The 18,146-nt window shown below is 36.7% G+C and overlaps 1 protein-coding gene across 10 annotated transcripts in view; it reads left to right on the top strand.

Moving 5' to 3' along the window:
• The window catches only part of AP3B1 (adaptor related protein complex 3 subunit beta 1), a 185,934-nt gene that overhangs the window by 15,382 nt on the left and 152,406 nt on the right, over positions 1–18,146 (top strand). For 8 of the 10 annotated variants that reach the window (XR_004982833.2, XR_004982834.2, XM_036409011.2 and 5 more), the window contains exons 2-4: positions 7,325–7,400; positions 7,771–7,845; positions 17,622–17,717. Coding sequence is in view for 8 of the 10 variants with exons in the window: in XM_036409011.2 (XP_036264904.1) it covers positions 7,325–7,400; positions 7,771–7,845; positions 17,622–17,717 (247 nt within the window). In the remaining 2 variants the exon portion in view is untranslated. Of the gene's footprint in view, positions 1–7,318; positions 7,401–7,770; positions 7,846–17,621; positions 17,718–18,146 lie in introns of those variants that run through there. The other 2 variants (XM_045571657.1, XM_036409013.1) reach the window with 2 other exon arrangements.

Genomic DNA, 18,146 nt, shown 5'->3' with positions numbered 1-18,146 from the left:
AGGCCCAATGATAAGTGCATTTCTCATTGTCTTCATAACAACATATTTGAAGTAGATATTAACCTTTAGATTACTAAGGGTTGAAATGATGATAGCAATTGTAGGCTCTTTAATTTTGTGAACAGTATAGGAGGAAAAGTTCATATATATTTACTTGGATAATTTGTGGTTCCTCCTTTTAGAGGGTTAATAGATAGATGATTAGGTAGCTGGATTTTCCTGTTTTACTCACGCTTTTATTTATTTAGGGAATACTTTGTGCCAAAAACTATACAAGGTTCTGAGTATCATACAAGATGGCACTAACTGAACTGAAAGTTACTAAGCCTTCATGTTGTGCAAAAAAACTTATTATGGAGGCCAACCCCTTAACTGCATAGCAGACAGGAAAGAGCAAATTTTGACTGTTATTACCAGCCTTTCTCCCCCAACCACCCCTATTTACCTGTTCATATGTACAATGCAGCACTTGGCGTAGGAACATCTTTTATTTAAGTGGTTCTCAAAGTATGAAGAGGTATAGCTGCCCATGTTATAGAATTTTTATCAGGGCTTGAAAAAGTTCAAGCTCTCCCCATCTTAATGATTTTGATGCATCCTTTTCAAATATACCTTTGATTGGAAATTGCTATTCCTTATCACTAGTGAAGGGCCTTTTAAAATTTGCAGACCATCATGGATAGATACTTCAGTAAACTACAACAAAAAATAAATTACTAGGAAAGTGAAATTAAAAAAAACTTGCAAAATATAAGCCTCAATTTTTCTTAGACTCAAAAGGTGTAAAATTACATTGTTGAATTGCTCTGTCAGGTTTCTCTCTGTGCTTGCTCTCAGTGTCTGTACAGAAATCCTCATGGATTAGTAACAAACGTTTGTGGGTGGTAATGGTTCTTGGACCAGACTTTCTTGGATCAAACTTTGAGTGGTACTGATATGATGTAAAGGAGTGGAAGTTTGTAAAGAGCTACGAATTATAGATTTTTTTTTAAGAGGTAATTTATATTATCTAAAAGTCCCACCACTATAGGTCTAGTAATAATGTTGTTTTCTAATACTTTTTTTAAATCGAATTTATTTAAACAATACAACAAAATTTAATCAACAATATAGTTGCCGTTGTTTTCTACTACTTGTGTCCAACGCTCAGGAAGCATTTTAATCCCTCTGTTGTAAAATTCTTGTGATTTTGATGCAAAAAATTCGATCAATGCATTTTTGAGGCATTCTTCATTATTAAATTTTTTTCCAAGAAGAAAGTTTTGCAAAGAACGAAACAAATGGTAATCGGAAGGGGCAATATCAGGAGAATATGCAGGTTGAGGGAGAACTTCCCATTCCAACTGGCGCAGTTTTTCAGCAGTGATTCTTGCAGTATGCGGTCGTGCATTATCGTGGTGAAGAATTACGCCCTTCCGATTAATCAGCGCGGGTTCTTTTTCTCTTAAAGCTTGGGCTAACCTTTCCAATTGGGCACTATACACTGCACTTGTAATGGTTTGGTTAGATGGTAAAAGTTCATAATGAAGAATTCCTTTAAAATTCCACCAAACACACAACATCACTTTTTTCGCATGCAAGTCAGGTTTTGGCGTGGGCTGTGGAGCCTCATTTTTGTCCAACCATTGAGGCCACCTTTTCAAATTAACATACAGCACCCATTCTTCATCTCCGGTAACAATTTGCTCTAAAAACGGCAAACGGTTTTGACGAGAGAGGAGCGAACTGCAAATTGTGACTCTTTGATTACGGTTGTTGTCGGTCAACTCATGAGGAATCCATTTTCCAAACTTTTGGACTTTGCCAAGTGCACACAATTGATTGGAAATTGTTTTCTGTGAACAATTTAAAGTTGTCGCAAGCTCTTGTTGGGTAATTTGAGGATTTTGCACCAAAAGAGCTTGAAGAGCTTCTTGATCAAAATTGGACACACGGCCTCGACCACTCTTGTCATCTAACGAAAAATTTCCCTTGCGAAATTTCTCAAACCAACGCTGGCATTTTCTGGCGCTAACTGCATCTTGACCAAGAGCACTACAGATGTTTTTTGCAGCCTCACTTGCTTTTCTTCCTAATTGGAACTCGTAAAGCATGCAGTGCCGAATATGCTCTTCATCCGTCATCTTCTTAGCCCTAGTTTTGCAACAAAAACCAAACCAAACAAACTTTTTCAAGCAAACTTGTTAATTGCACTTCACACGTTCTGTAGATACCACGTGTTTGAAGGTTATGTCAATACAAGTCAACGCCAAGCAAGATTTTAAACGAATGTTTAAAAACAACATTAATTATTATTAGACCCAATACTTAAGTTCTTATATATAAGTGGTAAACTTTGCTCTTCAATTATAGTTGTTGCTTTATTCTGGTGCTAAAATAATGTGGCTTCTTGGTGATAGTAAGATTTTCTTGAACAATACAGTTACATATTTTCTTCTGTTCTTTGAAACTATAAAAACAGGCATATTTTGAACATGAAAGAAAGGTTATACCACTAAATACCACAAGGTGTCACTTATGTAAAAATAAAGTTTGTATCCTAATACTCAAAGCTGAAAAGCTAAATAGGTAAATGAAGAACTAGGCAGATAAAATAATACATTATTTGAAACAGGTATTGGTTTTCAGCAGAGGCAATGAAAATATTATTAGTTCAGCATTCATTTGATTCAACTCTTGATGTTTATCAGAAAGAATTTTTAAATTTCTAACTTATTGCAATATTACATGTTAATAGGTCGTGTTTGAATCCATGTACAAAGGAGATGGAACTAAATGACTCAGTACAAGCATAAACATATTGTAAGGGTATGATAGGTGTTACAGTGCTAAGTTTTCTAAATCTTTCCTATTTTGGTGTTAAGCAAAGAGGAATTTGGGAAGAAATATATAATTTACATCAGAATTTTCAATGGGTCTTTATGACACATCTGTGAAAAATTGTTTAGTAAATCTGGTTGAAACAGTACTAGGATTTTTTTGTCTCTTCTCTGAACCTCAAAGTTATTGCTCTGCCTGTGTTGACACAAATGATATTTATATTTGTTGTTGAAGACTGTATTTTCTATTATTAAACATTAACAGCGAAACCTTTGGCTATAATATTGGGTTCCTGTTCTTTTATTTTTAGTTTAAGGGGGCTCTGGCATCTCAAGCCCAAGAGGAATAAAGCAAGTTTTCATTTCTTGTGAATAAGAAATGCCTGGGTTTAGAGGTTGGGACTTCCTAGAAATGAACACTTCATTATTCATTGCTCACTTCTCTCTCCAGGTAGCACTGGTGGAATAGAATGGTGAAAAACTGTTGGGGATCAGGAAGAAGTACTGTATTTTCCGGCATATAAGACGACACTGTGTTCTAGTAAAAAGCCTGCTCAGATTGGCCAGAGTCAGAGAGGCGGTCTATTAAAAAAAGAACTGGTGTTGCCTCGTAAGTGGGGGGTAGTCTTATACAGCGAATATAGGCCTAAACCTATGTTTTAACTGTAAAAATTAGGGGGTCGTCTTATACACCCGGTCGTCTTATACGCCGGAAAATACGTAAACGAATTTTCATTCTTTCTTGACATACATAGTATGATCACATTTTCTTTCTATTCAGTTCCTATCTAATTACTTTAGTTTTTTTTTTCTTTCTTAACCCCAATAAAGTTTTTCAGGTTTCTTTTTGGTTTTTAATTTATAAAGAGTATGCATTAAGTTACCTGTACAATGTGAGGAAGTCTGAGAAGTTTTAAGAAAGGATTCTAAATTGATTACAGTGAACATTTATTGTATTTTAATATTTGGTAGTTGTATGTCCTCAGATATAGTTTTTACATATTGCTGTCTACTATTTACATACTTTTAGCTTTATTTTAATGAGAGAAAAGTCAGTCTTGTAATAATTACTTTTTGTGTCCCACTAGTGGTCACCATTGCATTTAATTTTATGAGTTGCTTGGAAAGGAAGAGTAATTTCTTTTTTCATGATGAATTTCATTGCCTCTATTGTTTTTGGAAAAAAATCTTCTTAGCCTTCATTTTTTAAGTTTTTTTATTGCAATGACAACTAAGCAACTATACACTTTTGAAAAAACACAGTAAAACTTTTCAGTAATAACTTTATGGAGGTATAATTTGCATGTAACAATTATTCACCTAAAGTTTACAATTAGATCTTTTGACATAAAAGATCTTAATCATAAATTTATAAAATCACCATCACAGTTAAGAAGATACAGAATATTTCTATTATCTTATGAACTGGGAAATTTTATGTCCCTTTGCTGTCCATTTCTTCCTCTATCCTGTGGCACCAGGATACTACTGGTCTGCTTTCTGTCATTACAGATTAGTTTTTTAGAATTTTAAATGAGTAAATTATGGTCTTTTGCATCTTTCTTCTTTCACTCAGCATAATGATTTTGAGAATTCATCTTGTATGTATCAGTAGTTAATTCTTTTTCATTGCTGGGTGGTATTCTGATGTAGGCTAAGTCACATTTTATTAATGCACATTTAGATTTTTTAAAAGTATTTTTACTATTATGAATAAAGCTGCTATGATTATTCATGTAAGTCATTATGTGGAAATACATGTGTTTTTCTCTGGGGAGTGGAATGACTGGGTCACATGTAGATTTATGCTTAAATTTATAAGGAACTTCCAGTTTTTCAAAGTTTTGAAAAAGGCTTTCTTTTCCATCCTCACCAGAAGTGTGTGAGTTGTAGTTGTTCCATAGCCTTGGCCATATTTGTTATTGTCAATCTTTAGTGGGTGTGTAATGGTATTTAATTTGCATTTCCTTGAGAACTAATGATCTTAAGTATTTTTTGATGTGCTTATTGGCATTTCTTATCTTTTGTGAAATGTCTGTTTAATGTTTTTGACCATTTTTTTTGATTGGCCTATTTGTCTTGCTATAAGTGAGTTATATAACTTTTAAAAATGTAAACTTTTGGTTTTGAGATAATTGTGTAATTACTTCATATTGCAGTTACAAGAAATTTTTTTGTAGTTACTTCATATTGCAGTTACAATAATATTTAATATTCTGTGTACCCAGTACCCAATTTCGCTCAATGATCACTGTAGTATAGTATCACAATCAGGATGTTGACAGTGATATAATCTACCAACTTGTTCAGATTTCCCCAGTTTTACTTGTACTGTGTGAGAGCGTGTGTGTGTGTGTGTGTGTGTGTGTGTGTGAGAGAGAGAGAGAGAGAGAGAGAGAGAGAGAGAATATTCTATTCCATTTTACGTATTATAGGTTCATGTAACCATGATGACAATAAAGTTACTAACAGTCCTATTACCACAGGGCTCTTCTGTTGTCCTTTGATAGCCTTCTTTCCCTTTCTTGAGCTTAACCTTTAGTAACCATTAATTTTTCCCCATTTCCATAATTTTATTTCAAGAATCCTATATAATAAAGAGCTAATATGCAAATGGTCATCATGCCCTCATGCCATCACTCCTTAATGGCTCAGTCACTAAACACTGGGGAGAGAAGAATGGGGACCAGCCAGGCTGCGGCTCAGGAGAAGGACAAGCCACCTGCCCTGTGGTCCTGGGCACCTGAGGCTGTGGCCCTGGTGAAGCTGCCTGCCCACGGTCCCCTGTGGCTGCAGCTGGCCTGGGTCCTGGGTGCCTGCAATTAGTTGGAGGAGGGAATCCTCGGTCCCGAGTATGGGGCGAGGCAGAGGCAGTAAGGGACCATTAGGCAAGCAGGTAGAGGTGGTTAGGTGATTAGGCAGGCAGGCAGGTGAGTGATTAGGAGCCAGTGGTCCTGGATTGCAAGAGGCAGTTGGAGATCTCCTGAGGAGTCCTGGATTGGAGAGGATGCAGGCCGGCCTGAGGGACATCCCCCCCCCCCCCCCCGCATGAATTTTCTGCACTGGGCCTCTAGTTCTATACTAGGGGTGTCGAACTCAATCAGAGAAGGGGCCAAAATCTAAAATCCAGCCTAAATCGCGGGCCAAATGGTTTACTGAACAGTCATAAACTGTCATTGTGATGGAAACGCAGCGGAGTGCAGTGATGACAGCGCGGTGCGGGCCACATTGCAAGGCCTGGCGGGACGGATTTGGCCCGCGGGCCTTGTGTTTGACACGTGTTCTATACAATAAAAGGCTAATAAGCAAATCAACTAAACGGTGGAATGACCAGTCATTGCACTGACCACTAGGGGGCAGATACTCAATGCAGGAGCTGCCCCCTGGTGGTCAGTGCACTCACACAGGGAGCACTGCTCAGCCAGAAGCTGGGCTCACAGCTGGTGAGCACAGCGGCGTTGGCTGAAGCCTCTCCTGCCTCCACAGCAGCACTAAGGATGTCCTACTGACAGCTTAGGCCCACTTGGCTTAAGCCGTCAGTAGGATATCCCCTGAGGGCTCCCGGACTGTGAGAGGACACAGGCCGGACTGAGGCCCTCCTTGCCCCTTCCAGTGCACACATTTTGTGCACCTGGCCTCTATGTTCTGTAAATGGAATAATGCAGTATGTTAGGGTTAACTTTTCTGACTTAGCATATTTATCTGGATATTAATCAGAGTTGTCTTATGTATCTAATTGAGATGTTAAAATTGCCTTTACTTAATTCTTTGAATTAGTGAGTGTCATTTGGCATTTCCCTTCATATTCATATTCTGGTTTTGGGGGGATAGTTGAGGAATGGTACAAATAATACGAAGCTTTTCTTTCATTAGTGCTCTTTCTTGAGATATTCTGAAGAAAGTTTTAACTTTTTGGCTTATTAAAATATTTTAAGGCTGAGTCAAGGATTTTTCTTATTTTTTAAATGATGATTATACAGAAGAAATTTTGGAATGAGAGAATATGTGTTTACATTAATATTTTGCCCAGAAATGATATACAGTTTTATTTTTTGTTTAATTGGTAGGCTTTATGGCACCATAACACTTGATATTATTTTGTGAGATTTAAGATAATAAATATATATCTAATCTGTATATATAAAAGCCTAAATGACCAAATGATTGAATGACCGATTGACTGGTCACTATGACATGCACTGACCACCATGGGCAGATGCTCAATGCAGGAGCTGTCCCCTGGTGGTCAGTGTGCTCCCACGGCCAACCTCCTGTGGCCCCTCCCCCTGGCCGGCCAATCTCCCATGGCCCCAATCGGCCCTGATTGCTGGTCTGGCCCAGGGACCCACCTATGCACGAATTTGTGCACTGGGCCTCTAGTTATAAATAAGAATGCCCTAACTTAACATTGTCCATCGTATTTCTAATTCTTATGAAAATGATTTATTTTAATAGCTTTGTTATGTGAAAATCTAAATATGGATTTTTTTTTTTCTTTTATATAGGAATGAAGATCTAAAGCAAATGTTGGAGAGCAACAAAGATTCTGCTAAATTGGATGCTATGAAACGGATCGTTGGGGTAAGTAAAATAGATCATTTTAATTTTTGGAAAATGATGTACTAATTGTATTAAATATACATATTAAATATGAATATCAAATGGACATGCCATTTGTTTTTCAATATTAACTTAAAATTACTTGTCTAAAATGTTTTGGAAGAAATATTGAAGTGTTGAAATTCAGAAATTTGAGTTCTAATTTTATATTTTCTATGTTATGATTTCCCTCTTTATATCAAAATCTTTCTCCTATGAGATAAAAATAACTGATTATTTTGCAGACAAGTAGATTATATACAACAATAGTTGGACTTCCTGCAAAGAGGGATACTAATTATGAATAAGTTAAAAGAAGTTTCAGCCCTCATATTTCACTTTTATTCTTTAGATGATTGCAAAAGGGAAAAATGCATCTGAACTGTTTCCTGCTGTTGTGAAGAATGTGGCCAGTAAAAATATTGAGGTACTGTTTTGGTTCATAATTTTCATGATTTTCTTTTTAGGAAAAGAATAATATGCTTTTACTTACTTAATATGCACCATAAGATATTTAAGTATCACTAGGTTTTTGCTGATTCTGAGGAAGGTATGTTTACTTAGTAGGAAGTAGTTATATCTGTATAAAATTCAAAATGCCAGCACACATGCCTCCTATTTGTGCATTGTTAGCAACTGTGAGCATCAAGGAATATGCCTGGTCCTCCTTTTGAGTCTGCAAAGTTTGAGAGAAGGAACAGTCTCCACTAAAGAATATTTTCAAGGACCTGGTGGCATTGGGGAAGATGTTTTAGGTGGACATAAATGGAGTATAATAGGTAGAAATTAAGAATATAGAAAGTTTTTTCCCCTTATAATCAAGTATTATTAATATCCTTAAAGTTATATCTCTTTGTTTTGTTTTATATATTCAGTAGGTATTTAGTCTGGGGTATACAGTGTACATCTTTAACTTATTACAGTTAACCACTAGGTACAATATATATCTTTAAGTTACCACAATCTATTTTCAAATGACATTATACACTGCTCTTCCCGCTCCCTGCCCCCTTGGATGCCTGAAACCACAGATAGCACCAAATCCTATTTATACTGTATTTTTTTCTATTCATACATACTCATGTTAAAGTTTAATTAGGCACAGTAAGAAATTAACTGCAATAACTAATCCTAATATATAAAAACCCAGGGTCTGGAACATCCAAAACGACTGAAGGCTCAACCGGACTGCCTGCTCCTGCAGGCGCCGTGATCCACCACTGACTGCTGTGAGGGCTGCAGATTAGGCACAAAGAGGGACCTGGAGAGAGAAGCAAGGTCTAATCCGTAGCCTCCATGGCAGCTGTTGATCAGTCCTTGCCTCTCTCTTTCTCTTTGGCCTCCACTTGGGCTGCTGATCAGCCCCACCTCTCTGATCAGGCCCATTGATAGGCCCGGAGACGCTGACTGGCATAGAAACCAACCAATCAGAACCAAATCTGGATGAAGTGTGAGAAGCCAATGGTTGCCTAGGAGGCAGAACTTTTGATACTGACAGGCATAGAAACCGATGAATCAGAGCCAAATCTGGGTGAAGTGTGAGGAGCCAAAGGCTGCCTAGGAGTTGTAGCTTTTGACGCATAATCTGGGTGAACTGCGAAGGTAGAACCTACGGTGGGGGCTTATGAGGGGTTTTAAGGACAACACTGTTTGGTGTAAGGTGTAAGAAAGCAGTTCAATTTTTTTAATGACCAGTTTGGCAGTATATAGTGCATATGGCTGGCTATCAGTATAGATATAGGGATTATGTATTTTTGTCTGCCAAGAGCATCTCCTCCTGATGCAAAAGGCTCCCCCCATTTAAGCAATCCTATCCTATATAACCTGTCTATATTACTAAAAGAGTAATATGCTAATTAGACCAGATCGACTGGCCATCTTCCGGATGTTTGACTGTTGGACAAAGCCATGGTGGTGGGGGCCAAGGCAGGGGCCATTAGTGGCGATGAGGCTGGCAGGGGAGAGCAGTTGGGGGTGAGATCAGGCTGGCCGAGGAGAGCAGTTGGAGGTGAGATCAGGCCGGCAGTGTTGGGCAGTTGGGGGTGAGATGAGGTCGGCTGGGGAGTAGTTGGGGGCAAGATTAGGTTGGCAGGGGAGGACAGTTAGGGATGATCAGAGGCAGTTAGGGGGCGATCAGGCAGGCAGGCAGAGAAGTTAGGGTGATCAGGCAGGCAGGCAGAGGCAGTTAGGAGTGAGCGGTTAGGAGCCAGTGGTCCCAGATTGTGAGAGGAATGTTGACTGCCAGTTTAGACATTCCCCAAAGCGTCCCCGATTGGAGAGGGTGCAGGCTGAGCTGAGGGACTTTACCCCCTCCCCCATGCACGAATTTCGTGCACTGTGCCATTAGTAGTATATATAACAGAACAATGATAGCAATATACTGTAATAAAAGTGAAGTGAATGGCTTTGGGGTTATTATTAAGTGAAATAATATCTTAATAATAACCTGTTGTTGATACTTCAACAGTCAGTTGGTAACTATGATGTGACTGCAGTATGCATAAGCGGGATAAAGGGATGATTTCACGTCCTGGGCAGAACTGAGTGGATCGGTGTGAGTGGATCTAATTTTTCTTTGCTTGCTTAAGCTTTAGTGATTATATCTAAGAAACCGATGTTAAATCCAAAGTCATGAAGATTTATACTTGTCTTTTTCCAAAGAATTTTATAGTTTTAGCTTTTATATAAAGGACTGCAATCTATTTTGAGTTCATTTTTGTGATTGGTGTTGTATCTTATTTTTGTCACTATGTTTTTGCTGTTCTAGAATTTCTTATATATCGAATTATACAGTACAATATGGAATCTCGTGTTTGACTTATTTTACTTAGGAAACTGATTCATCTTTGCTGTTTTGTGTGTTCACATTTTGTTTCTTTTTGCTGTAATCTGGATATCTCATAGTTTTAAAATTTATCAGTTGAAATAAAATTGGATTGAATTAAATGCTTTGTGTGAGCATATATTTTAAATTTACTTGTGTAAATATTGGGGAGTAGGTTTGTTGCGTTTTCTGGGAAGTATGTGTTTAATTTTTAGAAAATGGTGCAGTGGCTGATGCATTCCAACCAGCAATTTATGAAGAGCTCCAGCTGGTTTGTATCTATTTCAACACTTGATCTTGTTAGACTTTATGGTAACTTCATGGTGCTTTTAATTGCAACTTTCTGGATATTTGGTGATGTTCAGCATCTTTTAATGATCTTAATGGTCAGTCATATATCTTCTTTTCTAAAATATTTGTTTGCCTTGTCCAGGAGGCTCAATTGGTTGGAGAATCTTCCCAAGCACCAAAAGGTGGCAGGTTTGATTTGCGGTCAGGACATACAACTAGGTTGTCAGTGTGATTCCCAGTAGGGGCATGCATAGGAGGCAACTGGTCAGTGTTTCTCTCTATTTCAAGAAAAATCAATAAAAAAATATTCTTAGGTGAGGATAAGCTTTTTAAAAAAATATTTGTTCAAATCTTTAGCCTGTTTTTACTTTTTTGTCTTATTGAAGTGTAAGCATTCTTTATATATTCTGACACAAGTCATTTGTCAAATAGTTGGTTGTTCACTATTATTTATTTTCTCCTGGTCTGTGGCTTTCCTTTTTGTTTTCTAATGTCTTCTAAAAGTCAAACATTTGATTTTGATAAAGTCCATTTTACTGATTTTTTTCAGTGATAATTCAGGCCATTTTATGACTTTTTAAGAAGATTTTGCCTAACTTACTGTCACAAAGATTTCTCCTGTTTTTTTTTCTAAAAGTTTAATTTTTTTCCCCTAGCTGGTTTGGCTCAGTGGATAGAGCATTGGCCTGTGGATTGAAGAGTTCTGAGTTTGATTCTGGTCAAGGGCACATGCCTGGGTTTCAAGGTTGATCCCCACTAGGGGGCGTGCAGGAGGCAGCCAATCATTGATTCTTCTCTCCCTCCCTCCCTCTGCCTTCCTCTCTGCAATCAATAAAATATATATTAAAAAATAAAAATAAAAGTTTACTAATTTTCTCGACATTTAGATCTATGATCCATGTCATGGTGGGGTTTCCAAGATGCCCCACAGATTTGATGACTCATTGGGAAGATTCATAGGAATCAGGATGTGGTTGCACTCATAGTTATTATTAAAAAAAGATGCATAACAAAAGCTGGTACTAAAAGAGATGCATAGGACGAAGTCTAGAGGAAACCAGATGCAAACTTCCAAGAATCCTTTTCTAGTGATTTTCCCAGTGACAATCAATTCTTTCAGCATCAGTTGTAATAAAATGTGTGAAGCATTGTCTACTAGGAAAGCTCATTAGAGACTTAGTGCCCAAATCTTTCACTGAGGGTTGTTCATGTAAGCATTAACTGCTTAGCATATACCAAAATTCCAGACTCCCAGAAAGAGAGCAGATATTTAGCACAAACCATATTGTTTGTGTGTAAACCACACTTATTAGTTAGGGAATGAGGGAATATCCCTAAAATTGAAATTCCCAGATACCAGTGAGGCCCAAATTGTAAACAGACTTTCTGTGGTGTGTGGTAAGATTTGAGATCCCCCTGCCCCCAGACCCCAGATATTGGGTTATTCTGGTATCATTTATTAAAAAGATTATATCTTTTTCCCATTGAATTACCTTGCCATTTTTGTGAAAAATCCTTGATTATATTTTTGAACTTTTTTTCTGTTTCATTGATCTACCTGTATATCCTTATTTCTGAGCTCTTGGACTGTTGTGCCTGATAAGAGTATCTTACAAGCCTGGGGTCTTGAGCCATGGTATACCAGTTTGCCCATTCATTTATACTAAACATGTGATTTATGGTGAAAATTTGCTTTCCTTCTATGCTCAGAAGCTTTAGTTACTAATGTCATAGATACTGATGACAGTGTATGTGCATTAGGTGTACAGCACCTACGTGATCCCTAAAAAAAAAAAAAAAAAAAAAGCCTGGACAATCTATCTTACAAAGTTCTACTGGTGTCAGCTCTTTATACATGTTTTTTTAAATTTTTTTAATTTTTTTATTTTTTATTTATAATTTGTTGCTGAAGGAATTAAGCAGGTCTTAGGTGACTCCACTGGCAGAAGAGATCTTGGGATACTTTGACAGATTTTACTTTTGCTCTAATGAACCATAACCCTGAGTATAACAACTTTCTGAGCCCTTTGAGTTCTTCTAGCAAATCATCAAGCCTTAAGATAGTCTTGTGGACTTCTATCATAGGACTATTTCAACTTTCTATTTCTTCTTGAATCAGTGTTGGTAATTTGTCATTCAAGAAATTTATTCATTTCATCTAGGTTGTCAATTTATTTGCATTAAGTTAACATTCTCCAATCTATGAGGACAAGGTAGCAGAGAGGTTAAATTATTTGACCATGGTCACACAACTAGTATGTGGAACAGCAAGAGTTCAAAGCCAAGTAAGTTGGCTTCAGAACCAGTCTCAGACCATTCCCCTTTTAGAGCCAGCCTTCCTGTTTGATTCCTTCCTCCTTTTTACACCTTGGTTCAACCTCTAATCAATATCTGGTATTAGCTGTCCTTTGGGAGGGATCTGGCTTTGGTATACATTTTTTGTTTTAAACTAGAGGCCCGGTGCACAAAATTTGTGCATGGGGGACGGTGGGGTGGGGGGAAGTGTTGTCCCTCAGCCCAACCTGCACCCTCTCCAATCTGGGACATCCCTCTCACAATCCAGGACTGCTGGCTCCCAACTGCTCACCTGCCTGCCTTCCTGATTGCCCCTAACCACTTCTGCCTGCCAGCCTGATCACCCCCTAACCCAGTGGTTCTCAACCTTTCTAATGCCGCGACCCCTTAATACAGTTCCTCATGTTGTGGTGACCCCCAACCATAAAATTATTTTCGTTGCTACTTCATAACCATAATTTTGCTACTGTTATGAATCGTAAAGTAAATATCTGTGTTTTCTGATGGTCTTAGGCTCTACAGACAACCCACAGGTTGAGAACTGCTGCTGTAGAGCCTAAGGCGATCAGAAAACACGGATATTTACATTACGATTCATAACAGTAGCAAAATTATGGTTATGAAGTAGCAACGAAAATAATTTTATGGTTGGGGGTCACCACAACATGAGGAACTGTATTAAGGGGTCGCGGCATTAGAAAGGTTGAGAACCACTGCCTTAACCTCTCCCCTGCCAGCCTGATTGCCCCTGACTGCCCTCCCCTGCAGGCCTGGGTTCACCCCATCTACCCTTCCCTGCAGGTCTGGTCGCCCCCAATTTCCCTCCTCTACTGGCCTGGTCATCCCTAACTGCCTTCCCCTGCAGGCTTGATTGCTCCTAACTGCCCTCCCTTGCTGGCCATCTTGTTGCGGCCATCTTTGACTACATTGGTGCAGCCATTTTGTGTGGTGGAGTGATGGTCAATTTGCATATTATTTTTTTATTAGACAGGATAGGATTATTAGATAGGATATGGGTAGAAATGACCAAGTCCTTAGAAATCTGTAGTCAATAAATTACCGTATTTTTCGGACCATAAGACACTCCGGACCATAAGACGCACCAGTTTTTAGAGAAGGGAAATGAAGAAAAAAAGATTCTGAAACAAATAGTGTCCTAAAATATTTTATGTGCATTAAAACCCAACATCACAGTCATAAACACATGTAATCAACCCTGTAAAGTAAACAGCAGCATTTAGAACCATTTTAGAGCCAGGCAAGCACACAGAGACCACACAGAGCCGGGCAAGCAAAAAAACTTTTTTTTTAAAGTATATGTGTAGGCTATATTTGGACCATAAGACACAGGGACTTTTCCCCCCACTTCTGGGGGGAAAAAAGTGCGTTTTATGGTCCGAAAAATACGGTAGTTCTCCTTGAACTTATAGTCTTGTTGCAAACAGAAAATTCTATACTAGTTATTGCTCATTCAAAGTTGTTTGTACTTTTCAGATAGTTATAATAGTTGAACGTTTCTATTTGTTCATTATTTTCATTTACAATCAGATTCTGGTTTGTTGCATAATGTTTTGCAACAAAATGTCACTATAAGCATAATTACTAGTATATTTGTTTGAATTTCTTTTTTTATTGAAATACTTTATTTTTGAAACATGTTTAATCTTCTAATGTTGTCGGAAAATTGACATGAGGTTCTTAAGAGGATTTATGTTTTATTGCTATCAAGTGCAAAATTCATTTTTATAAGTAACTGCTGCCTTAGACACACAGTTGAGCTATACGTCATCTGCCATTTGATGTTAAATGATGCCAAGAGTGACCTAGTAAGCAGTCGGTGGTTATAGTACAAAAATAATCAAAGGTTTAGTCAATAACTCATGAAGTTTGATGTACTAGTATTGATAAACTAATTAAACAGTTCTGCCTGTGTTCTTCCAGCCTACTGGGGCTCTGCTATGATTAGCTTTACAGCAAGGAGTGTTGTAACATTGAATGAAAGTAACTGATCAGAAAATGGTGTAGTCACGGAGCTTTAAGTACTCCCATTTCTGGTCACAGAATGGTTTCAGGGAAAGTAGGTTTTCTCTGCACACCTGCAGCCAGTCAGTGCATAGGCCTCTTGTGGTCAGTATTGATTGATTCTTATAACAGAACTAGAACAAATTTAGTGTTTTGCAACCTTCTGTGATTTAATATTGTTATGCTTTTTGCTGTAACGGTCACAGAATCCTTCTATAATAGTGGATAATTATAGCAATACCTACTAGCTCAGCTGTGGTTCTGAATGTTTCAGTGTTGCCAATATAAACTTCTGGATATATTCTGGAGTTTATAATTCAGCTTTAAAAGTTGGCTATACCAATTATTTGGTAAATAAAGGTGTTAAGTAAGAAATCACAAGAAGCTGAGGGAATGGGTGGACCCATTCTTTCAAAACTTTCCAGAAAACTATGGACTGAATATAATTAGTTAGGAGAAAGAATATTCAAAGTCATTAATTTTTTAAAACCCTACAAGTTAAAGACTTTAGAGGCAATCTTTATAATACCTATCATTTCTTCACAGTATGTTGGTGTCCTCCTAAACATCTGAAAAGATATGAATTATAACCATTGGTGGTAAGTTAGACCCTAGATGTAGCAATCTATGAGAAATGTTTTAATTTTTTTCAGTGGGCTGTGATGTTTCATTCAGCTCTTACAATATGCCAGGCATTGTGATAGGTACACTGATAGGTACTGGAAATATAGAGATAAATAAGGAATGATTTCTGTGCCAAGTAACCTCGAAACAATCTTACATAAATACATCTTGTGTGTTAATTTGACATTTTGAAATTGCTATATATAAATTAGGTAACCTGCCAATGTTAATTGTTTTTTGATCCAGTTGTAATCTTAGGAACTTTAAAATCTGGTTGGGGAGAAAATCATCAATAACTCAAATAATTAGATGAATGTTTCTTAAACTGTAATTTAAGAATTTTTAAAACATATTTTCATTTAAAAAAATCTAAAACATTAGGTATATTTTGGATCATTTGGTTGCCATCTTATATACACATAATTTTTGGAATCCATTTGTATTTTTGTGTAAGATCATTGGTTCTAAGAGATTATTTAAAGGGTTCATAAAAAAAAGGTTCATAGTCTTTCAGGGGCTTACGTGGGTTAATAACATATGTAGATGTGAGATCATCCATTGATTGATTGATTGGCATTCAGAGGTGTGGTTGTTTTTAGGAGTGAGTTTGTTCTTGATTGGCTAATGCTTAGAAGCAAGGAGCTGTAAAAGATGGGTTGACTTGCAAAAGTTTGTTCATTTAGTGAGTTTTATTAATAATAATGATATAGAAAGTATGCTCATTAAGTTTTCACTCGTGCTAATAAAATTTTAAAGAGCAGCAAAATAGGTCAGATTACAAATTAAGGTATAAAATTACCTTAGGATACTGTGACGGGCTGAATTTAAGTTGTTGAACATTTCTATAGGTAAATGTAAGATCTTGCCTTTCTTTTAAAATAAAGAAAAAAACCCTCACTAGGACAGTTTCAAGTGTGGCTTGATTTAGTCAGTAGAATATTTGGGAAAGGTGTGTTGTCGTAATTAAGAATTAGTTGTATCACTGGAAGCACCTCATCTGGAACAAAGTCTTAACTAGTTTGTTCTTAACCTTCATTTGTAGTTTACAATGTTATACTGAAAGAAATATAGACAAATTGGAGTGAGTTCAGAAGGGAGCAAAAAGATGGTAAAGAAACTCAAAAACTAAAGAAACTGGAGTGGGAAGAAAGGGAGGCCATGCAGTTGTCTTTAAAATAGTCCAGATTAGTTAGTATGATATAATATGTGGCCCAGTGTAGCACTGATTTTCCTTTTCAGCATCAATTCCAGCTATTTTTAATGACATATTAATTTCTCATTCTCTCTGAGCATTCCATAAACTTTTAGGAATGCACTATACTGATATATAAGGAAATTAATCAGGAAGTGGTATCTGAAGATATTTGAAAGGGAGATACAGGCTATGAGCAGTGCCAGAGGAGGCAATTGATGGATTTCAAATCAAATTCTGATTTTCATTTAACTTTTCTGTTTATCATAGTTTTGTTATAAAACAATTAAATTGTCTTTAAAAACACTTTTCTGAACACACTTCTATCCTTTGACATTTTTGTCACATGTTATTCTTACTGAGCTGAAGATATTATATAATATATATTGGGATGTGAATATTACCATACAAATAGATTTGGAGCTTCAGCATCTATGACAGATGAAGAAACAATCCACCACACCATATATTATAATTAGTACGCAGAACCCAAGTTCTGTGTATTATTTGTATCCCTCATTTTGAAATTATTTTTGTAGTTCAGTTAGTATTTGAATAGTCTTATGAGTTTTGCTCAAGGACGTTTTTTTTAACACCTTGGTAGGATGTTATTATTATAGATTAGATTATTAAAATTCCTATTTCACAAGCTTTTTCTACCATTTATTATCCTATAATATATATATAGGGTGTAGCAGAAGTAGGTTTACAGTTGTGAGTACATGAAACAGTGTAATTCTTGTATTAGTATTTATTAATTATTGCATTATTTTCTATATGAGAACTATTTTTAATCCACCCAGTATTCATCTTTATTTTATAATATAAGCCATGACCAGGCTCAGTTATTTACTTCAAGGAAATTAAGGATGGATTATGGTATAGAAAATACTGAATTTTAATTTTCATTCTGGCTAGGATTAAATGATTTAAAAAAAAAATTTTTTTTTAACAGATCAAGAAGTTAGTATATGTTTACCTGGTTCGATATGCTGAAGAACAGCAGGATCTGGCACTCTTGTCCATAAGTACTTTTCAGCGAGCTCTGAAGGTAAATAGAGTGAGCAGGCAAATAGCTACAAGGTTTGTGCACAGTTGAAGATGTGTCATTTAAAGAAGTGGAGCAATAATTCACTAAATGGCGCAGTAGTGTTTTGAAAGAGTTAAAAGGCCTCTCACAGTGCTTATTCAATACCCTTAGAAAATAATTTATATAACCAACTGGACCTTGCCCTGTATGTTTCAGTTTGTATGATGATTACCATGCGTCAGAGAACTCTTCATCATTATAATAACTAGTTGTTGAAAGTGTACAAAGAGGGAACATGACGTTTAAAGTAAAAACTTATGACCTATACCATTTTATTATTATGAAACTCAAAAACCTAATATGTTTAATAATAAATGATTAACAAGAATTATAACCATTATTTTTCTTATTAAAACATTATTCAGAGAAATAAACATTTATTAATCCTTT

Source organism: Pipistrellus kuhlii, unplaced genomic scaffold (genome assembly GCF_014108245.1).
Source record: "Pipistrellus kuhlii isolate mPipKuh1 unplaced genomic scaffold, mPipKuh1.p scaffold_m20_p_4, whole genome shotgun sequence".
In the NCBI taxonomy this organism is placed as follows: Eukaryota; Metazoa; Chordata; class Mammalia; order Chiroptera; family Vespertilionidae; genus Pipistrellus; species Pipistrellus kuhlii.
The sequence above is the reverse complement of the archived record's forward strand: the minus strand, read 5'-3'. Positions and strand labels throughout refer to the sequence as shown.